The sequence below is a fragment of the Neopsephotus bourkii genome, unplaced genomic scaffold, assembly GCF_033783945.1.
Source record: "Neopsephotus bourkii isolate Nb327-2 ecotype Australia unplaced genomic scaffold, CSIRO-AGI_Nbou_v1 NB_1760, whole genome shotgun sequence".
Classification (NCBI taxonomy): domain Eukaryota; kingdom Metazoa; phylum Chordata; class Aves; order Psittaciformes; family Psittacidae; genus Neopsephotus; species Neopsephotus bourkii.
Window position 1 is genome coordinate 9,797,668 of NW_026902234.1, and position 21,762 is coordinate 9,819,429.

General features: G+C 37.2%; 1 protein-coding gene across 2 annotated transcripts in view; it reads left to right on the forward strand.

The window, feature by feature from the left end:
- Nucleotides 1-21,762, forward strand: part of COL4A1 (collagen type IV alpha 1 chain) — a 125,623-nt gene that overhangs the window by 68,177 nt on the left and 35,684 nt on the right. For both annotated transcript variants that reach the window (XM_061377576.1, XM_061377574.1), the window contains exons 3-24: nt 4,780-4,869; nt 4,958-5,002; nt 6,566-6,610; nt 6,714-6,776; nt 6,878-6,931; nt 7,077-7,103; nt 8,228-8,311; nt 8,424-8,486; nt 9,484-9,519; nt 10,016-10,057; nt 10,634-10,723; nt 11,337-11,372; nt 11,525-11,584; nt 13,696-13,740; nt 13,947-14,000; nt 14,482-14,523; nt 15,394-15,487; nt 16,136-16,171; nt 17,763-17,927; nt 19,729-19,824; nt 20,706-20,789; nt 21,502-21,572. In XM_061377576.1, the coding sequence (XP_061233560.1) occupies nt 4,780-4,869; nt 4,958-5,002; nt 6,566-6,610; nt 6,714-6,776; nt 6,878-6,931; nt 7,077-7,103; nt 8,228-8,311; nt 8,424-8,486; nt 9,484-9,519; nt 10,016-10,057; nt 10,634-10,723; nt 11,337-11,372; nt 11,525-11,584; nt 13,696-13,740; nt 13,947-14,000; nt 14,482-14,523; nt 15,394-15,487; nt 16,136-16,171; nt 17,763-17,927; nt 19,729-19,824; nt 20,706-20,789; nt 21,502-21,572 (1,422 nt within the window). The remainder of the gene's footprint in view (nt 1-4,779; nt 4,870-4,957; nt 5,003-6,565; nt 6,611-6,713; nt 6,777-6,877; nt 6,932-7,076; nt 7,104-8,227; nt 8,312-8,423; nt 8,487-9,483; nt 9,520-10,015; nt 10,058-10,633; nt 10,724-11,336; nt 11,373-11,524; nt 11,585-13,695; nt 13,741-13,946; nt 14,001-14,481; nt 14,524-15,393; nt 15,488-16,135; nt 16,172-17,762; nt 17,928-19,728; nt 19,825-20,705; nt 20,790-21,501; nt 21,573-21,762) is intronic.

A 21,762-nucleotide genomic window follows, 5' to 3' on the forward strand; every position in this document is an offset into this window, starting at 1 on the left:
TCTCCGTAAGACTTTTATGCCTTTTCAGCTGAAGGGCAGGCACGTGCCTGTCCTGCTGTCTCAGCTTCAGGGCAATTACTGGGAGTGGCAAATGAAGCATCTTTCAGATGGCTTCAGGAAGATCTGCACATTGTTATTCACCATATGCCTGAGTCTCTGAAGAGCCTGGGAACATTATATTCATATGGGCGCAGACACCCTGTGAGCCCACACTACCTAAAATCTCCCGGTCCTGCAGGCCCTAAGCAAAATAATAGCAGAAATAATTTATCATGGGATGGTGATTGTTTCCTCCCCCCCCCCCCCCCCCAGCATTTGATTTATTACAGCTGAATCTTCTGAAACTGCTTACTTCATGTGACTCTCTTGCTTAGAAGTCTGCAGTTGTTCCATGTGTCAAACAGCATTTCATAGCAAATTTTGAAGGGCAGGTGCCAGAAAACATATCAGCCCATGCTGTTATGCTCTTAACAGGTTCACCCCCATTTAGAAGTCCATTCAGTTGCTTTTAATTTGAACTATATTGAATGCAAAGGCATTTGGATACGTTTCACAAAAGCTGGGCTAACACAGGCATCTTGCTTACTAAATGAGTGCAACAGTGACTGGGTGCTTGCTGTCTTCTTACGTAGCACCTCCACCTTTTCAGCAGCTGAGTGGCAGAACATTAATTTTTGTGAGCTCAGTAATGAATTCTCCTTTGTGCTTTCTGACAGTTTGTATTGAATCAGCAGAGGTACAGATGACTTGCTTACATCTGTTTTAATTTTTGAGTCTCATGAATTGATTTGTAAGAAGCAGAAGCTCTTTCAACATTACTTGCCAAGATTTTGCAGCTGTGAATACTGGAACTTGAACAATACATAGCCCTTGCAGTCAGAGTCTCATGCTCTTCATGCATCACAGCTAGAAATCTCAGTGCTGAGGGAAAAATAAGTGAGTAGCAGCGGTGATCTGGTGCTTGCCAATTTATTCTGTGTGGATGCTTAATGAGTAGCAAACACTAGCTCTTGGGCTGCTTGATTGGAACACTGAGTGAAGAAAAGAACTGGGCAAGCAAGCAGGGAAAGGATGCTGCTCAAGTATTTCCTTGCAATGCAAGGCATTTTCAGGACACGCTTATGTCTGTATTGCACAGCATAATAAGCAATAGTTTCATCTGAGCTTGAAGTTCCAAATAAGATACTGGGTAGGAAAGCAGCAGTGCAAATGTTACTACCTCAGTGATCTCTGCGGGCTAATCTGCCGGCTGGCATTAGGACACATGGAGCTCTGCGTTCACGTGCATCTTTACAGCTCCTAGGTGGTAGAGTTTCTGTACTCTCTTGTTCAGTGTAGATACTTAGAGAGTGGTAAAATTTTACTGTAATTTAGTGTAGTTTCACTGATGCCAAGAAATGTCTTATGGTGGAAGTTGGTACTAACTGGAGCAGGACTACCAAAATAAGACCTTTGTTCATTAGCACTGCTTCTTTACTTACAAGTTTTGACACACTAGTTTTCTAAGACTGATAGAAGAAGGCCCTCTGCTATCTGGATTAAAGAAAGGGACTGGAATCCAGGGGACATCTCTAGGTCTGTTACAGGGTTGTGGTGAAATAGGTTGTCATAACTTCTCTAAGTTTCTATTGATGACATGGAGAGGTAAGGTCCCATTAACTGTGTAGCATGGGACTGCACAAGTTTGGGCTACTTATTCAGTACTTACTTTTGGACTGCTTACTCAAACTTACTTTGCAGTAAAATGAAATGGGAAGGCAGAGTAGAGGGAGAGGTGTAAGCAGGATGAAAGTCCATGTTCCCCTGTTAGAATAACTGGCTAAGGTTGCAGGTTGCATGCAGGGAGGGATCCAGCAGCTTTCACACATGCAGTTACCTTTATGTTTCCTTACTTCCCTATGGCTAATCAGAGGCAAAAAGATGAGCTCAGTTCTAGTATGAGAAACCATGAGTCTGCAGTATTTGGGACAGCACAGCCCTTTACAAGCTCAGAAGTTATGCTCTCCAGGCCTTGGGATGTCCAGTAACTTGACTGGATGTCCAGAAGTCCTGGACAAACAGCCAGTTATTTTTATTTTGGGCCAAGCAGTTCAAGTCAGTAAAGTAAAATGTTTCTAGGGAAACCTGGATGTATCTCTGCTCAGAGCGACTTGGTATGGTCTCGGCTCTGCTCCTGCAGCTATGTTTCACCCCTCACATAGGGCAGCCTGGGAGGTTGAAAACAGCCTTGAGAGAGCTGACTCTTAGTTGCCTTGGAAGCCCAAGTTTGAGTTAACCTCCTTGGCAAGCTGAAGTGGTCATTACCTTAGTGAGTGATTTACAGGCATGTTAAGGCCCTTTTACAGGGCCAAAACAGTCTTAAGGGAGCCTTAGACTAAGTGAAAATCCAATCTGTAAACCACAGTTTTATCTTTCCTTAAGAACGGACGAAAGCATATTTCCCGGTGTTTTGTTCGAAGTGTGTTGAAATCCTCTGAACTCCTGACTATAGAAAGTATTAGTTGAGGTACACATGACTCATCTTCTCTGTGGGTGTCAAAATAATCTTGTTTCCTTTTCATTTGCACATATTGTGCTTTTCTTCAGTAATGGAAAATCCTGTTCTATATACTTGAGTGTCTTCTTCCTCCTTAGTCCATCTCCCAGGAGGTCATGAGAGCAAGTGCTGAGGGTTCAGTGTGAAATCATGGTCTGAAGTGAGACAGCATCTGATTTTGTAGAAATACTCTTGTTCATGCAGTACCAATTATCAAACCAAAGTATGGGTTTAAGAACCTCAGTAATGTGTTTACTACTTCAAATAGCCTTCAGGTTTTTAATTACTTAAACATTTATCCTGGATCCTAATACATTCCTCCTTAAAATATTATTCAGAACAATTTGTTACTTTAGAACTTGGACTTTGTACTTCTTACAGCTGACCTAGAAATGTATTTCTTCAGCTGTTCTCCTGTTTGCCTTGTTTTGCTGTGTTTTGTGGTCTAACATATTGCCTCGTACTTGGGTTACTAGAAAACTTTATTCTCAACCATGACAAAGAATACTGGAGAGTAAAGAGAGGAGATCATGTCATTTTGGCACTTCAAGGAAAAGCTGCTTGTTTGCCTCAGAAGATACCTTTTTACTGAAAAATATATTTTTGTAGGAGGAAGGGAAACAGCAGGAGATTCTTTTCCTGGCAGGATTGTTTAATAAATGAGTGCTATTTTGATTTTACTTTCTCATGCTCTTATCAACTCAGCTATAGTTTTCTCCCCTCTTTTCCTCCTTGGCTCTACTCCTATCTGTCAGTCACCTCTCTTCTCCCCTGTCTCTTCGTCATCTTAACAAAATCCTTGACAAGGAGCTAAAAACATCAACCCAATAACTCTCATCTTCCAAAACTGTAACTTGCACCATGTCTGTAGGTCATCACTCAGTTTTATCTGCCGGCATAATACAACCTTTTCTTTGCAGGATGCCTGTTATACCTATATATATATAGGTATAATATATGTTATACCAGAGAAGTGAGATCTCCAAGACTTAGATGTTCTTTTCTTGTGCGCTCAGTCCTCAGGTGACCCCTGCAAGTTACCAGCATATTTCTGGGAATCTCTATCCTGAGCAAATAAGAGAAAAGTTTTTTGCTATTTACTATCCTAAAATCCAAATACCCAATTAGCAAATAGCAGTCTTATTTCTCTTGTTGTTTTGCAGAAAATACTTAAATATTTGTGTAGCTTCCTTTTGTTTTCCTGTTTATATGCTTTGAAAATTGGTCTGTTTTCAGTTTATAAACTATTAACAGGTGCCATGGTTTTTTTTAACTTGTATACCTTTTCCTTTTTGCCGTCAGTCACTAATATTTTATTCATCTAATGTTCCCACATTTTTGGTCAATGTGAAGTGTTTCTCCCTGTTTCACACCACCTAGAAAGGACAACTCTGGTTACTTCCTACATGGAACATTTGGCTTTTGATTTGCTGTTTTCAGGCTCCCCTGTGTGCAGACTTTGCAGCTTTTATTCAGGCAATGTTTCTCTTGATTTCACTGGGAGCTCCAGTATAGTGAATCCATAATAGCTGAAATATTGATCTAGAGCGTGGATTTTCTGCCTCTAGTTTTATCTAATTTAAATACTGTTAGAGACAGCACAGAAAACTCAGATGTCCCATACAACATTAAAGAAGAACCTAAAGGATGACACGTACAATCTGTAAGTTCAGCTTCTTGGGAAGATCCTGTATCTTAAACCACTCTGAACCACCCTGAAATTCAAGAATAAGTGACAAGCCTGGTGTCCTAAATCTATTGTTGTGAATGATGTATTAGAAGAAGAATTGTATCGGTATTCATACAGTAGTGACTGAACATTGATATTTGCGGTTTTCAGAAATTTTATTGCTGATTTGTGGTGTTAGATTTTCTACCAGGATTTAGTGGTATCTCTGTAGGAATGCAGATAGGTCTTATTAGAAGGAAAGTGTCCTTTCTGATCCCATGGGAATAAACATGTTATGAGCAAGAGCTGTTTGGGGAGACAGAAAAAAGGTTTCATTGACATTCAAAGAGTGTTTTTTTATTGTGCTACACTCAGCTTCTGCCAGCCTATTATTGAACCAGAAATTTGTCTTTGTTTATAATAATCCTTTCAAATACCAGCATAAAATGTTTGCTGTCACATGTTGATTCTTACCACCTAGCAGGTTTCTTGAGCACAGAAATGGGGAGTATGTGGGTTGCTTGAAGAAGTGGCTTCAGTTGTTTAGTTGCTAATGAGTTTTCTACTTCCCTAGGGAGAAAGAGGCTTGCCGGGACTACAGGGTGTGATTGGGTTTCCTGGAATGCAAGGACCTGAAGGTCCCCCTGGGCCACCAGGGCTTAAGGTAAGAGTTTAAGCTTTAGTATTTAAAACACTGATTTCTCTAAACTGTTGTCCCTAAGAAAGACAAAGCTATCTCTTTTACTTTGCAGGGTGATACTGGAGAACCAGGACTGCCAGGAACAAAGGGAACAAGGGTGAGTTCTACCTTTTTTTCAGTTCTGCTCTCTATGTGTTTATCTCTTTAAATTTTCATGGCTGCCTTCAAGATAAGGTTAGTCTTTTCTTTGAGTTAATGACAACCCCTTGTGCTGCAGTAATTTCAAGATTCTTGCATTTGCCTTTGAAGTTCTTTCTGTACTGGGCATTCAGTACCTTGCCCATTTGCATTTTCACCATGTACTTACCACTGCATGAGGAGCAATTTCAATACGTCTTGGATATCTTTCTGACATACCAAGAAGCTTTTTACAGCTTGAATATGAACCAACCTTATTATCTCATGCAAAATTCTTATTTACGTTTGCCATCTAAACTCCCTCAAGCACTCCAGCAGAGAAGCTGACACACCCATGAACATATAACATGTTAAAAATATTCATAAGATGCAGAGCCTGTTTAAAGCCAGGGACAAAGGACTCTTGACTTCGCTAGAAGAGGCTCTGAGTATATCTGTCACCTTCCCGTTGTCATTTCTGTTCAATGTGGCACTTACATAACACTTATTTTAGCACATTATATTAACCAGGGCCATGTCTTTTGGGGGTTTGTGAAGCGCCAACCTCATTCTGAGCATTTTCACGTTTCATAATGTGATGGTGAAAGAGGATTCAAATGATCTAACCAGTAATGATGCATACATTTTCAGCTATATCACCTTGTCCACAGATTTTCAAAATGCTGTCTCAGTTTTGTTCTGCGTTTGCCTGAAGATGCTGCAGCACATCGATTTTATTGAATCAACTGCCTTTTCTGAACTATTTCAGAGGGGTTATTCTGCTAGATCCAGAAATCCTTACTTCAGTCCATGATGTTCATGATACCCCGGGGTATCCTGGGTATTAATGTAAATTTGGCATCTCCTGAGAAATGTGTTTGTGTGCCACAGTGCAAGTAGAGTGTATTTTAGCAATTACAAAGTTCTGGAAGATACCAATATTCTATCTGAGCACAGTATTCCCATGCATCTTTTCAGCTGCGTAATACATGTATTAGAAAATACTGCATGATTGAATAAACTGGTAAGATGAAAATGATGTGCCAAATCAGACTCCTGATTCATTGCACTGAAAAGCTGTTCAAGGAGAGAGCTATCTCAACCCACAGTAGGCTCTTTGAGAATAAGGATGAGTTGCTACACTGATGTGGAGTATGAAGATAGAGAAGTGTTTTACAGTGTGTTAACAGCCTCTTCTGCTATGAAGAGGTGCTTACAGTAAATTTCATTTGGAAATGCTGGTTGTAAGAAGACAGCACCTCTGCATTTCTTTTTATCTGTACATAAGTCCCTGGTCCAGTTCCTATTGAAGGAAATCCATACTGCTGCTTAAAAAGTTAAAGAAATATAAAGAGTTGTTTTCACTTATTGATTACTTAGGTGCCGTATCTGAGAGGTTTTGAAGATTAGAGCTGTATTTTCAAGGAAATTTAAAACTATTACTGTATTTTGACTGCCACCACTGGAGATGAGACTTGGGCTGCAGCTTGTCATTGCTGTTTTATGGGTTTGCCATTTCAGTTCATGTTTTTGTCAATTGCAGGGTCCCCCAGGAGTATCAGGCTTCCCAGGAAACCCAGGCCTTCCTGTATGTATGAAGTATTTTTACAAAGAACTTCAAAGTTCTAATTGTGGCATCTGAGCTGGATTATTGCTAATATTGCTAATTTCTTTACTTCCTTTTCATGTAGGGAATTCCTGGACAAGATGGCCCTCCTGGTCCACCTGGCATTCCAGGATGTAATGGCACGAAGGTGACATTTACATATGTTTATAACAGTATCTCTGTTTGGAAATAAAAACATCCCTCAATCATATGTTCCCTAAACAAAACCAATTTCTCTGTTCCCCTTAGGGTGAAAGAGGTCCTGTAGGTCCCCCAGGTTTACCAGGGCTGACTGGGAGCATAGTAAGTAGATTCTTTCATGCCTGATTCACTTATTTCAACCCTTATTCTTGAAATGCAAATATAGCTATATGAAAAGCTATAGAGTGTAAGTTGTAAAATATGCAATACTGAAGAACAATAATATCAAATATGTCTTTTTCCACAGGGACCCCCAGGACCTCCTGGAATGAAGGTACATTTTACTCTGTGTTGATATCCTGCTTTTAGCAATAAGAATTAGGGTGAACTCTACGCCCTTGAAGACTAGCAGTCCTTACTTAAGGACTGAAAAGTTATACCACCATATTTCATTTTGTACTCTGTTCTGCAGTCCCATTAAACAAAGACAGCAGGGAGACCTCCAGTTAATAACAGTTGAACATATGTGTTGTTCCATGCAGATCTGCAATGTGTGTTACATAGATTACAACAGGAAAAAGTAGTACATATCATTAATTATGTGTAAATGGTATGTGTAAACTAGCTAACTAGGTATCTGAATGTATTTTGTGAGCAGGAGAATGAAATATTGAATGTCAACAGAGAGCTTCTTTAAAGTAAACAGACACAATTTGGAGCTGTGAGCTAAATGTGAATCTAAATTTAATCTTGGATTTGTAATGGCATGGCTACCTGAAGTTGTAAAATGCTCTTTTCTCTTTATCTGACATGGGAAGAACCTACTTTATAAGCACAGAAGTACTCAAATGTTTTTTTCCTAAGCATGTATGCATAGGTATGCAACTAATGAAAAAAAAAATCACAGTGTTGAAACCTTTCACAAAAATGCAGGAAAAAAGGGATCTTTTGCTGTAAAAAGAAGAAACGTAAAGAAGTGGATAACGGTCAGAATAGTTTTCTAAACTAAGACAAAAGAGGATGCCATAAATGGATTTTATGTCAAAATATGGTATAAGACCAAAGATCTTAGCCAGGAAAGGGGATTGTGAGGTTACTGCTTCTCTCGGCAGCTAGGTCAGATATTCCAGTTGTTTGGTGACACTGTAGTAGTGGTAGATTTAGCGGGAAAATCTTTACTATTACCCATTACAGTATAGGAAATTAAGGTATGAAGGTAGATTTGGTACTGGAATCTCTTCAGATGGCTTTAAAGGACATTTGGCAATTGAGGTCTTAACTTTAAATATCTCTTGCTATGTTTCAGCTGAATTTAAAAGAAGGTGACTTTTTTAAGTCAGCTTTCCAAATGATTCCAAACTTTGCATAGCTCCAACTTTCCTCTCATCTCAGTATTGGTGTCTTTGAATGTATTTGAATGGATCTTCAAGTATTACTGTTTTTCCTTTCTTATTACAGGGAGATCCAGGTGAAGTGATTGGTCTTTTACCTCCTAGTCTGCTAAAAGGTGATAAAGGCTTTCCTGGCCAACCTGGACTACCTGTAAGTCTAAATGTTGTTTGAACAGCAGTGAGCTTCAGTTAAAATTCTGTCAATATTATGGCATTTCCAAATAAATATCACTTTTTAATTATGCCATTTTAATTTTTCATAGGGTCCTCCTGGAAATCCAGGATTTCAAGGACCAATGGGGCCACAAGGGCCACCAGGAGAGCCAGTAAGTTTCCTTTCATGGTGATTTGCACTTTACTGATAGAGTTTTATTATAGGAAAGTTCTAGAAGGTGTGTATAGCCAGAGTTTGTTGGAATTTGGGAAAGATAACCTGTGGTTTCAGGCTTCATGTTTAACCTCCTGGATGCTACCATGAATAAATAGGTAACATAGGTTTTCAACAGCAGTTGCTCCTACAGTGATCTCTTCGCAAGAGGCTTGGAGGGTATTTGTGTGCAGAAGGGGTTGTAAACAATTATTCCTCTTTTCCCCTCTTCCCACAATTTATAGAAAATGAGCCACACTACTAGACAGATCTAAATCAAAATGTTTGCCAAGGTTGTACTTATGGACAGCTACAGTAAGCAGTACTGTGGAAAGCAGAATATCAACTGTCTGTTATTATGGAAATTGCCAAATGCTGAAGGCACTTCAGCTATTTGACATTTTGACAGGTCTAACAGATATAATCTATGTACTGGATGCAGGTAACTTTAGCAGCAATCAGTTATTTCTATCTGGTGAAAGTCAGCCCAGTGTTTCTGGCTATTAAATTGTGGTATGTGAGATTTGTTACCCTTCTGAAGAAACTGAAAGTGATATAAAGGAAAATGGTAGTGCAGTTCAGTCATAATTTGCACTTGCTGATGTGACAAAGAAGTTTAATGAAAGAAAGGTGAGGACTAATATTTAGCCTGCAGAGCTGGGAAAAAATAAAATAATCAGCAATAATTTTATTTTACAGTGTAGTGCCATGGACTTTTTTTTTTATTGTCTCTTGTCTAGGTGCTGAGTAGACATTACTAACTGCAAAATAAGGTGTGATGAGGTATCTTAGACAGATTCTGTTGGATTTTATTATTTGTGAGTTATGTACAGTAGCAGAAAAGGATTTTATATCTTGGTCTAAGGGAAAGATTTGCATTCTTACTCTCTTTATAGAATAAAGCATTATTCCACCTATTTTCCATTATATGTATGCTAAAATGTACTGTCTTGTAGGGTCCCCCAGGGCCACCAGGACTCCCAGGCGAGAAGGTAAGCCTTTTTATGATAAAGATTAAGTCTATTTATTTGTTATTTGGCATACCAGATCCCCCAAAATCTGGAAACTAATAGTCATAAAGGACTGGGTTTTTTACACTTTGGGATCTATTTATGTCTTAATGGACATCTGTTAACTCAGTTGGTCAAATCAGTAGTAATTACAACATTCTGTGATTATTTGACCTCAGCTAAGAATGTCAAAATTTTTACTAAATTGTTGAAGAAAAGAAAAAGAGCATACTGACAATAAAATTATTTGATAAATTTCTGTCTAGATTTTCACAAATTGCTGTGATACAGGACTTAAAAACACAGCAGGAGGTTTAGGAAATAAATACTTGGTTCACATGTGCATTTAAAAGACATATTCCACCTTTTATATCCTCTCTTTGCTTTGTGGTGTACAGAATATCTTCATATGTGTGTATGCATGCATGTATGCACTGCTGATAAAAACTGGCTAAGTACGTGTAATTTGTATTTTCAGGGCTATATGGGCTTGGGCTTTCAGGGTCCCAAAGGTGAAAAGGTAAGTCTCTTCGAAACTTCTAGAGAACAACTGTCAGACATATCCTATTACTTTGTTTAAAATAAACAAACTGTTGGAATCAATCCATGGAGAACACTGTAATTTTTGGAATGCTTGAGTAAATCTGTAATTTACACCTAAATGAACAAAAGTCATGAACAGTGAACGGTTATAGACTGTGTTCATTATGATGTTATAAGTGACATTGATTTAGCTCATTATCCCCATCTTCTTCCCGAAGGAGACACTAAAAAAAATTTGTGCTGTTACACTAATTAATTGAATGTGTTCCTTGTATTTGTATTAATAATTCTTCACCCTACCAGGAGATTCAGAGGTTTTTCTTCAGGGCAGTCTCTCTCTGTTATCCATTATATAGCTGTGTCTCCTATAACTGTGATGTAACCCTTTCTCTGACGGATTTTGCTGAAATAAGCATTAAAAAAAAAAAAAACATTTAGCTATATTTTTAAAAGTAAGTGGTAATTCTCTTTAATGTTATTATCGGCCTTAGTAATGTTTGTTCTCAGTGTCAGTACTGTTTTCAATGGACTGTCCTGGATTTGGTGTTGACAGGGAGAACAAGGGGTAAGGGGTCCCCCAGGCCCCCCAGGACCAGCACCACATATGAAAGAAAAAGGGAGTGAAATTATAAGAGGAGAAAAGGTAAGACCTTAAATGATTAATCTTGTTGTTTTTTTTCATTAAAATGTGACTGATAGGAATTAGCGAACTAAAGTAAGACAGGAAAAAGTATAATAAGTCACCTACAGCAGATTTTCAAATGCTTCTTCCTGGTTTACTTCATGAATGAATTTTGATTGTCTTTCTAGCAATTTCTCTGAAAAATATATGATAAATGCATAAATAACTGCATGAATAAGTAATGCATACAGCAGAGGACTTTCTGAGGAAGGAGGATTGATAAGCATAGTCCTGTAAACACCAAATATTCTGTAAATTTGAATTAAGTAGCTTGTCCTGGACTTTTCATGGGCAGAATCACATTTATGGAATCTGAGTGTTAATTAATTTTTCAGTTATTGAATTAGGCAGTCTAAGCAATATATACTACTACAATGAACTAGCATAATGGATTTACGTTTTGTGTTTCTCTGACTTGCACATCATACTATTAGGCATAATACTTGAAGTAGCAAACAGGGTTAAATGTGCTTTTGCTGACTCGAAGAGTTAGATGATTTGCAACCTAAATAAATAATGGTTAAGGTCTTGCTTACTAATCTACTTTTTTTTCTTTTTTTTATAATTTCATTAGGGTGATCCAGGTGAAAAGGGTGAACAGGGAGTTCCAGTGAGTATTGTATAGATTTAATTTGTTTTTATTACTATTAAGATTGTGAAGAATCTGATAATGGCCCTGAATATCTTTATAGCTGTTGGATAAAAGCAAATTTACTTTAGAATTTGGCAGTATTTTTAATCTGGTGTGTATTTATTTTGCAGGGATTGCCAGGTTCAGGTTTCAAAGGTGAAAAGGGTGAACCTGGGAAGCCTGGTCCACGTGTAAGTATGCTCAACTTTATCAATACTATAAGTACAGTCATTGTATTGTTTCCATAAGCTAATTTAACTTCATAACCGTTAGCAAACCAGCAAATCTGGTAAGTTTCAAACAGGCAAGTTTTGCTGTTGGACAGGTGTACAAGTCAAGGTAATGATAACATACAATAATGTATGTAACATGCTTTTAGATAAACAAAACCACCTAACAGTAGCTTGCAGTGCTGAAGGCAAAGGCAAGACTCCCACTGATCCCAACTGAAGCAAGATTAAATCATTCTGAAACACAAGGAAAAACAAAGTAAAACATATCACTTTGTTGGGGTGACTTTAGCTAAGTGGAACATGTTGAATTTATTGCAGGTCTCTTACATGTAATCTACAAAATAAGCCTGCTTAGCCTAAAGGTACTATTTCTTATAAAGAAGACAAATGGAGTAAAAGCTTTAGATGACTGGAATATGTTTGCTTGCTGGTTTCTAGCCTGATTGTAGATGCTTGAGGCCATAAAGTCTGTTACATTTGCCTGTTCTGATCTATAGCATAGTCTTATCCATAGAACTTCTACTTGAGTCATGCTGTATCTTTCATAGCTGAGCTGGTAGCAAAACCATACATTTTCTACATGCAAACATATTTAAAGTGTTGCATCTCAAATTGTGGTTCCTCATAAACTGTTAGAAAAGGACCAGCACATGTATAGGCGTTGAATTGTACTTTAATCTGAAAAAGAGAGAATCTTGCTCTCTTCTGTACTTCAAGGACAAATGTTCCATCATCCTTTCAGTAAAGATATGTGATGGGATTATCCTTGCTGTGTATGAACTTTTACAGTAAATCAGGGCTTGAAAGCAGGAAAAGTGGAGAAATGTTAGCCTAGAAATTGTAGAGGAAAACTGTTCTTTGAATTGTTCAAAAATACAGCCTTCAGTTTCTGCAGAGTTCCCTGAAAAAAGTTCCTAGGATATTTTGTATATAATTGTTGCTGTCCAGGGAAATCATAGCTACTTCTGAAATTGAGATAAGGTTTGAAAGATGAACAGATGAACAGACCTGATATTCTAGTTTCATGGAATGAAACTGTACGATTAATTCCAATCACAGTGAACATTTGAAGATTCTTGTGACTTTACAGCTCATTTTTTAAATTAGTTGTTTAAAATCACTTATAAACTTCTTTATAAGATACCATAGCTGCACACTTTGGTGGCCTGTTCATATTTGTTTTATCATTTTTATCCTTCAGTTTTATTGTTCCAGACAGAGTTTTTTGACCTAAACTGATGGGATTATTTTTCAGACTGAATTGCATGCGCTATTGCTTTGTTCATTAAGTATATACATTTTCTCGTTTCATGGGACATACTCATACTGTTTATGATACACATACAGTCTAAGGACTCTAACACTAACTGAAAGCCAACTTTTGGTGGATTAGGCTACAAACCTAGGTGTCAGTCCCTTCATGGTCCATAGGAAGAGGAAGGGAATGCTCAAAAGTAGGTTAGTCCATCTAGGTCATTTATCACTAATCTGATCTCCTCTATAGGCTAACACAGTGGTCTAATAGTGAATCATCTTGCTCTGGAGGAAGAAGTGTGGGATTCCAGGTTATCATATGCCTTGTGATTTGAAATTAGAGCTTTCAATTTGCCACTAGATTACCCGCTATCTGATATAGAACTGCTCTCCAAGCATTCTGCTGAAACTGAGCCACCAAATGTCTATGAATAAAGGTTTTGTGAGGTTGGAGAGTGTATGTATAGAAAGGGATTACTATGAAGGGAAATGTTTCTGGGTCTGGTTCCAGTTTCCTGTGCTGTTGATAAATTTTTTCTTGAATCCCCCTTGACTGGGAAATCCATATGTTAATTTCTGGATCTGGGAACAGATTTGCAGGATTTTATTTAATACTGCAGCTTGTAGGATGTTGAGTAACATAGGCACTAGGCAGGCACAATTTGCCTGCTTCGTACTGTTTGCAGTTATCTGCATTAGCACACTTTAATTATTGCATTAAAAGTGGTTGTTTTGTTCTAGTTCTTCACCTGCTGTATTTAGAAATTGCATGTGTGGCTGTCTGTTTAAGTAGAGTGGAACTTGGTGTTTTACAGGGAAAGCCAGGAAAAGATGGTGAGCCAGGACCTAAAGGAGAAGCCGTATGTATTTTACTGAATTTCCAGTACTGTTTCTTGTAGCTTGTGTATTATAAATGATAGAATTATTCTAGCCTTCTGAGTTGTTTACTTAAAGTTGTTGCTTTTGGTGAATTAGTGACTGGTTTGAAAATTTAAAACTTCGATGCTGCCAGGACTAAGATACAACTGCACTTGTCTTTTCTGATTTTACTGTCTTCTGCACACAGGGTTTGCCTGGTGGGTTTGGGATTCCAGGACGACCCGGGGAACCCGGTGCCAAGGTGTGTAGTAGTGGCCTTCACTTCCCATCACATAGAAAGAGAAGTTAAGAGCTTGTATGGCGCATTCATAGATGTGCATTAAAGCAATAAATGCATATTAAGCAATATTAAATGAATGTAACCAAGTTGTAAGTAAGGTCATCAATCAGAGTCTGAGAAAAGTAAAAATTAAGGTAGTGTAGGTATCCCTGGTTGAGATCTCTGACGCAAATTGATTAATGCAGGCTTTATTTTCATAAATTCTTTGCCCAGCCAGCATATGTACAAATGTACTTTCCTAAAAAATCCAGTTTCTCTTTACATAGTGTAAAGCAGTATAGGCCTCCAAACTAATTTTTTACTGCTTATTATAATGGTCCAGGTACTTACCATTTGGAATTTGCATGATTCTGTATCAAAGTTTTCATTAGCTAAGGAAATCCTATTTCATGGGGAAGAAAATCTGATCTGTATTTAAAATGTGCATTGTATTTTGATTTAGGGTGACAAAGGTGAACGAGGTTTTCCAGGACCTCCAGGAAGAGTAAGTAAAATAAATTATTGTTTTATTTTAAACTTCAATGAAACTGTAAGTTCTCTGAAAGCCAAAGAGCTCAAACAATGAGGAAATAGAGACTGTGCGTGTTCTGATCTCGTTCTAATCAATCATGTCCTAATTTTCTCTTAATGAAAACAAAAGTTGGATACAGTTCTTTTAAATATGTTTGAAATTTGGGAAAGGAGCTGTGAAAAATACGACTTTCAATTATTTTGTACTGTGAAAATAATAAGCATTGATAATCAATAGAAGTATCCAAAAGAGAATTCAAGAGTAAGTCTGTCAGCCTGCAGTCTGTAGTTTTTTAACATTTCAAATAAAAAATGGGATTAGTCAGCAAGAAATAGATTATTGATGGTGCTGCTTCCCCAAGAGGGGGGGAAATTCCCAACATCTGCTGATTTTATTTTAAAACTTATGCATACTTCCTGAATATTTTATTCTAAATATTAAGTATCCTATATGTCAATCTCAGATCAATGTTAGCAGAAATTACCAGAACAGAGTAATTTAAAATTAAAGGTAATACAAACCTAATGGATCAGCGCTTAGACCGCGCTGTTTCTTGGCATCATTCTTGTTCAGAAAGGTGCAATAAAGCTCTCCACTTAATCCTACTACTTATGTGAAGGACTTTTGGTAGAACAGGATATATTTTTCATGGTAATTCCTCAGCAGCTACAACCCACCCACAGCAGTTGTCACACGTCACTAAAATTGCAAATATACCAAATCTGTGCAAAATTATTAGTGCAGACCAAAATGGCCTCTGTACCATCAGGTCAGGAAGGGAGAGGTACAAATGAGGGCAGAGTTGTATGTTTCTAGTGTCCTAGCCTTTGTCCTGTGATTCAGGTTATAGATACTGGACCAGTAGATATGTTTGGTGAAAAAGGAGAGCCTGGACTTTCAGGTTTGCCTGGGCTGAAAGGTCAAAAAGGTGAAAAAGGTATGTATTTTGTCTTGTCTTTTTGATTGAGTTATGATTTTGGTTTTATTACTTAATTAAAATTAAATTAAATTAAAATTGCACAATTGCACATAGGAGCTCTGTATGACTTTATGTATGTAATTTCTTTCAGGTTATTACGTTTGATGGTAATTTGTAGGACTCTTTTCCTCATCATAAGTAAAACTGCCTTTCAGTTACAGATTGGAAAAAAAAAAACTAGGATCTGATTTTTATGGCAGTTAAATAATGCAGGGAGATTATTTAAGATGGAAATCAGTAGTAGCAAAAAAGAGGATAATAGAGAATCTTGAGACTTCTTTAAAAATGTCAGTAGCTAGATTTTAATCTTAAAATTTGGCTTCCATAATTTATAAAGTACTTCAGTAAACAGAAATTATCAATCACCCCCTTTCCCATTTTCCCTATTATAGACCTTTAGACTATTGAAGACAGACCAGTGGAGATGGGTCACAGCAGACCTTTTTGCCTAAATGTATTGTTTGCAGATATCTGTAGATTATTTAACTTAACCTTTGATTCAGGACATGCTAGCTTCTAATGTGTACTTAAATAACATGTGCTAAAAGTTCACTGATGTTGGTGTTTCTGACTTCATTGCCTAATTGAAAACCTCTCTTTCTAAAGGTTTCCCTGGTATACAAGGAATCCCAGGACCTCCAGGTATGAGTTTATGGCCACTGATCACATTTTTCCTGTGTTGTTCTTGGGTGAAAAGTCCCAAGAGATGTTTTCTGTAGCTACTGCCAGTTACTTGCCTGACTTACAGAATACCCAGGCAGCGGCCTCCAGATGTCTAATCATCCCCTTAGACCTTTCCTGTAGATTGTTCTCATGTCTCTGATGTTACCCAGCTTTACCCTTTGTGTAGAGCCGTGATAACTTCCTGCTTAAATTGAAGAAGTACTGTGCACAGGTCATAAGAGATAGCCCGAACAGTATGGCTTCACTGGGCAAGACTTATTAAATGTGAATATATGAGTGGGTATATGCATATGTACCTATGTATGCATACTCATATATAATTTTTATGCTCTCACTTAGCTCACTTAAGCTTTATATGTGGTTGTATGAATAGAATTAAAAAAGCTTCCCTGGGAGAAATAATGGCATTTATTTCATCAAAGTCATTCCTGAAAGCTTCCCACTTTTTTGTCAATTGCTTTAATAAGAGTTATTTCTTTTGCCTGCAGATGTTGCCAGTTTCATAGGCACCAATGCTTTACTTACCTGTCTTCCTCACATTAAGACAATGCTGCTGTTTTTATATATCTACATGTACCTGTGTTTGAACTGAACTACAATATTTGCTTTTTTAAGATCAAGCAAATCATCTGTGGAAACCTGTCTGTAGTGCACCCTACAGAGATACTGCTATTACTTCCTTTGCTTGCCTTTTCTGTCTTGACAGTGAGCTAAATATGAAATTAATGTGAGCCAGGGACAGATAGTTTCTAGGAAATTTTTCACAGTTTAGGAAGGAGATACTATATACTGTAGGCTGCAATAGTCTCTAAAGAATTCTGTATGACAAGAAAAGAAGAATGTTAGCTCTTAGTCTGTCATTACCCTGCAGAAATTGAGATTTGTGTGACTTTCACATCTTTCTGCAGTGTTGGAGAAGGCTGGAAATGGTTTAGTGTTCATGTCTAGTGATCAGTTATGAACTGATATGACATACTTCATTAAAGTATGAAGACCTGTGTGACAAACAGGTAAAAGGAGCTCTTAAGTAGGCTTTTTCCCTAGCTACTTAACTGCTTTTTATTGGCCGTTGTTTGCTTATTATTCCTACAAACAGTTTTAGTTTTAGCATTATTGAAATTTGCCAGCATTGTTGAATACTTATTTACAGAAGTTCCTAGATTTGCTGTCCCTTTCTAGGTCTGTTTAAGATTTGGTTTATTATGAGACAACAAGTGTGTAATAGTTTCTAAGTGTAATAGTTAAATTAACTCCTGTGTTGCCACTATTACTACCCAGCAAAAGTTGTTTCAGCTAAATCTCGGAAAGGCAGTTAGTACAGAATAAGTGTGTTTGTCTAGGGACCAAACTGAAGTGAATTATTCTGAGCTGTAGTGAGTATGTAATATCAATTTTTTATAAATCACCTATAGTAAAACAACAGTCCCTTTTTTATTGTGCACTAACATTTCTCCATTTATCTCTGAACCCTAATGGAGGCCAACGTGTTGTTAATGTTACTGTCTTTTCACTTGTCACTTCTTTCATATATGTTTTACTCTGTCCAAAGGTCGACCACTGCCAGACAGGGTAGGATCACCTGGTGTCCCTGGAGAGAGAGGTGAAAAAGGTGAAAAGGGTTCTCCAGGATTCCCTTTGCCTGGACCCCCAGGAAGAGATGGTTTCCCAGGTCCCCCGGGGCTGCCTGGCCCACCAGGTCCTCCAGGCAAAACAGGTAGGTAAATCATTCAGTTGCTTTTCACAATGAAGATCCAATAATGCACACTGCATGCACATAAACAGGAAAAAAGCAGCAAGATTATAAAAGCTGTAATCAGAATGCATCTACATCATGGAATAAATATATCCTAGCTGTTAATGGACCAAGAAAAAGCTGTTCCATGGTGCAGCAAGCTGCTTGTTTCCTTACTAGGACAAAGATTCTTTGCTAAACTATTTTTTTTTTAATTTCTTCGAAAGTTCATTGTGGACTGTCACAATATAACCAAATAATTGACCTTAATGTATACTGGTTTCCTCTGTGTCCTGATGTACCAACCTAGAGATATTTATAGATCTTCAATTTAAAAAATAACAGACACTAATATTGTTCTTAGCATGAAAGATAGCTGTTCAATATCACAATTTACAAGTCTGCAGTTCCAATCTGTGTAACAAATTGAACACGTGTAAAAACTGCAGCTTGAGGTACTAGCCTGCCAGAAATTTTTATTGCAAAAATTATCTTACAGGAGAGTCTGCACACGGTTTATAAAGGTAAATGAAAAGCTAGTAATGATATCATAAATGTGTAATAATTAGTAATAATAATAGCATTATACATCTATGTATAACTACGTCTGATGATGAAATAGAAAAGAGAAAAAAGATTTTTAAGGATTAAATTGTTTTGGTTTTGCTCTGCCACAAAGTAATGAAAAAAGTACATACAAAAGTGATCTGTGCTTAATAGCTCCTTACAACTGCTGTTTTAACTCTTTTATTGGAGGAAAACTTTTGCTATAAGTGATACTGATATTGTGAGTTATATCGTCATATCAGAAAGAATGATATACCTATTACAGTAGTTTAGGTAGTCTAAAGCTATAGAAAGGAGCATTAATCTCTGTGGAATTCCTAAACAAAAAATATTTTGTTCAAAAACAGTTGAAGATGCCCTGTTGTTGCTGTATTTGTTGATGAATCCATTTGCTAATGAATCCATTACCTAGAAAATGGAATTAAATACCTAAATCTTGCCTTGGCCTAAAAATAAGAGCAATTCCTGGTTTTCAGACAACATGTTTCTTTTACTACTTAATTCAACTCCTTCCCCAGACACCTGAGCTTTCTTCAAGTACATAATGGAAACAGTTTGTTTTCATTTAGCTGTTGTTTGTCAGACTTTATGTTAGCATTTTCAGTACTGGCTTTGGCCAAAATGATGTCATATTGTATCGGGTCAGAACCTGTGCCATATCATCAAACAGAAGCAGCACAATTTGTATTCTCATATCAAGTCTACTAAATATTCTTATTTGTTACCTTTCAGTTCCTAATATTACGAAATTTCTTGTTTTCAGGAAGCTTGATCAATGTGAAGAAGTTAAATAAATGTTAGCAAGCTGCTCTTTATCTAGAAAGTTTCCTAAAATATTGGGAAAAAAAAAAGTCGCAGTACAAAAACCTCTACTTAATGAATTTCTTCAGAAGTCAATATTCTCCATTCTCTTCACGGTCAAAAGAGCAATTTTCACAAACAGTACTCTTAAGTCAAAACTTAAAAGCAGATTGTATGTGAAAGTTGTTTGTAACCTTATTATGGTAGAGCCTGTCTTTTCTTTGTAATCCTTGGGGTTTCTTAAGCAATATATGTGGAATCAGAATACAGAATCCCAGTTAAATTTGTCAAAGTAAATAGAAAAGTAAAATGTTATCCTAACTTACCACTCTTCAGCTGAGCTATTCATAAATGCAACCCTATAATGGAAACTGGAACTTGTCCAATAATATTCTTCATTGTATTTCCATTGCAGATGGAATCGATCAATGCCAGCAGGGGGAACCTGGTGCACCAGGTAGTCCTGGACTTCCAGGAAGAGATGGATTTCCAGGAGAGATGGGAGAGAAAGGTAATACTATTTTAAAGTGATTGGTTGCAAATGCTCTGTACTCTGGAGCTTGGGTATGTAAAAAGGCTGAGCAAGTTAGTCTGGATCCAGAGAAAGCATGCTTGAAGTTAGTTAAATACTTCATGGACATGGAATACTTTTCTTGAGTTTCTTGTGAGTAAAAGAAGAATATTGTGGTTTGAATTGTGTGACACAGACTGCGTTTACATTTCTGTTAGCATACACATTGCTGTAAAGTGATAAAGGATAGTGCAGGGATGAGAAGGGAGCAGGGAAGAGAGAAAGGGTTGAGTATAGCCCCATTAAGTGTAAATTGAACTGTTCGTGGCAATTGAAGGTGTGAATTCTGAGATAAAGAAGTAGAGAGGGGCAGATGAGTTGGGAATGGAAATGGTTTATGAATCATTGCCATAAGTATAATTGAAGCTAAAATTGTAACACCTGTAAATAGCACTGTCAACCATGGGTTTTAACAGCATTGACTAAATGGACATATAAAAAAAATGAGCTGCATTCATTTACACAATGGTTGATCCTTCCTAATCTCATTCTGCTCACTGCTTTTCTAAAACTGAAAATTGTAGTTAATATTAAGGTTCTCCTTCTTCTGCTTTAATCTGTTTTTCTGTATGCAGTGTATATTTCTTTTTTTCTTAAGACTTAAGTTGATTTTCATTCCATTCCTTTAAAATTTTTTAGAAATTTGAATATAACTTTGCTTTTGCTCTTTGAAGGATATAACTAGAAGTAGCACATTTATTTTTATTCTTCCAACATGAAGTGTATTAAGTTGACATTTGCCCCTGAATCCACCTGCTTGCAGTTATCTTAAATCTTTTCATTGTTATTCATTAGCTTTGTGGTGTGATTTTTTTTTTAAGGTGACAAAGGTGAATCTTGTGCCTTATGTGATAAAGTAGGACCTCCTGGACTTCCAGGACCGCAAGGACCACCAGGGCCAGCAGGTAAAAACTCATTAACTACCTGAGAACTACACAGGCTAAAATCTAAAAATGTAGCATATATGATAAAATTAATTACTTTTTGTTCTACTAATCAAATTACTTGTGAAACTAATGAAAGGAGCATGGAATATTCCTATTTTGGGCCTGATTTCAAATTTCCAAAGCAATCAACAGTTACTAAGGAGGCAAAAATTTGCCACAGGGAGGGTCTTTGCAAACTGTGGCCCAAATATTTTCATAAAAGATTGCGAAAGTTAAAAATAATCTGGGAAGCATTTGCCCTGTGTGCCCAGGCTTGGCAGTGGCCCATGCATACATTCCAAATCCTAGCATTAAATTCTGTGGCAACAAAAATTTAATTTTTCTGCAATCACATGGGAGAAATTCCACATGCAAACATGTTTGTTTGTTCTAGTGGCTGTTGAGAAAAAATAGTACGGTTTAGGTAGTTTCAAGACTGCAGTGGTTACATGATAGGTCTAAGTAGTAAAGCAAATTCATTCCTAAATCAGATGAATCATCAACTTCTGAATTTATGAATGCAGACACATATTGCACAGGAGCATGTGAATCCGAACAAGCTCACTGACTTTAACAGCATTATGTTGATGTAAGTGAGATAGAATGAGAGACTTTGAGGATCACAAAGGATTCATGAGCCATTTGTAAATGCATGTAATAAATTTAACTGTATTTTTGTCTCTGTGATAAGGTTTTCCAGGGCAAGCGGGTTTCAAAGGTGACAGAGGCTTACCTGGACTTGACGGCCTTCCAGGGGTACCTGTAAGTAATGCCTTGCCAAATGCTATATGCCCTATGAGACATGTAATTGGAAAAACATGTGATCATCAGTGTGGAGGTATAATAGTTCTGTTTAAAAGCAGACCAGCACAGTGATATGATAAAATTGAGGAACTATGCCTAGGAAAATAAAATAGGAGGCATGATTGAGCTATGAGAGGAAAAAAGAGTG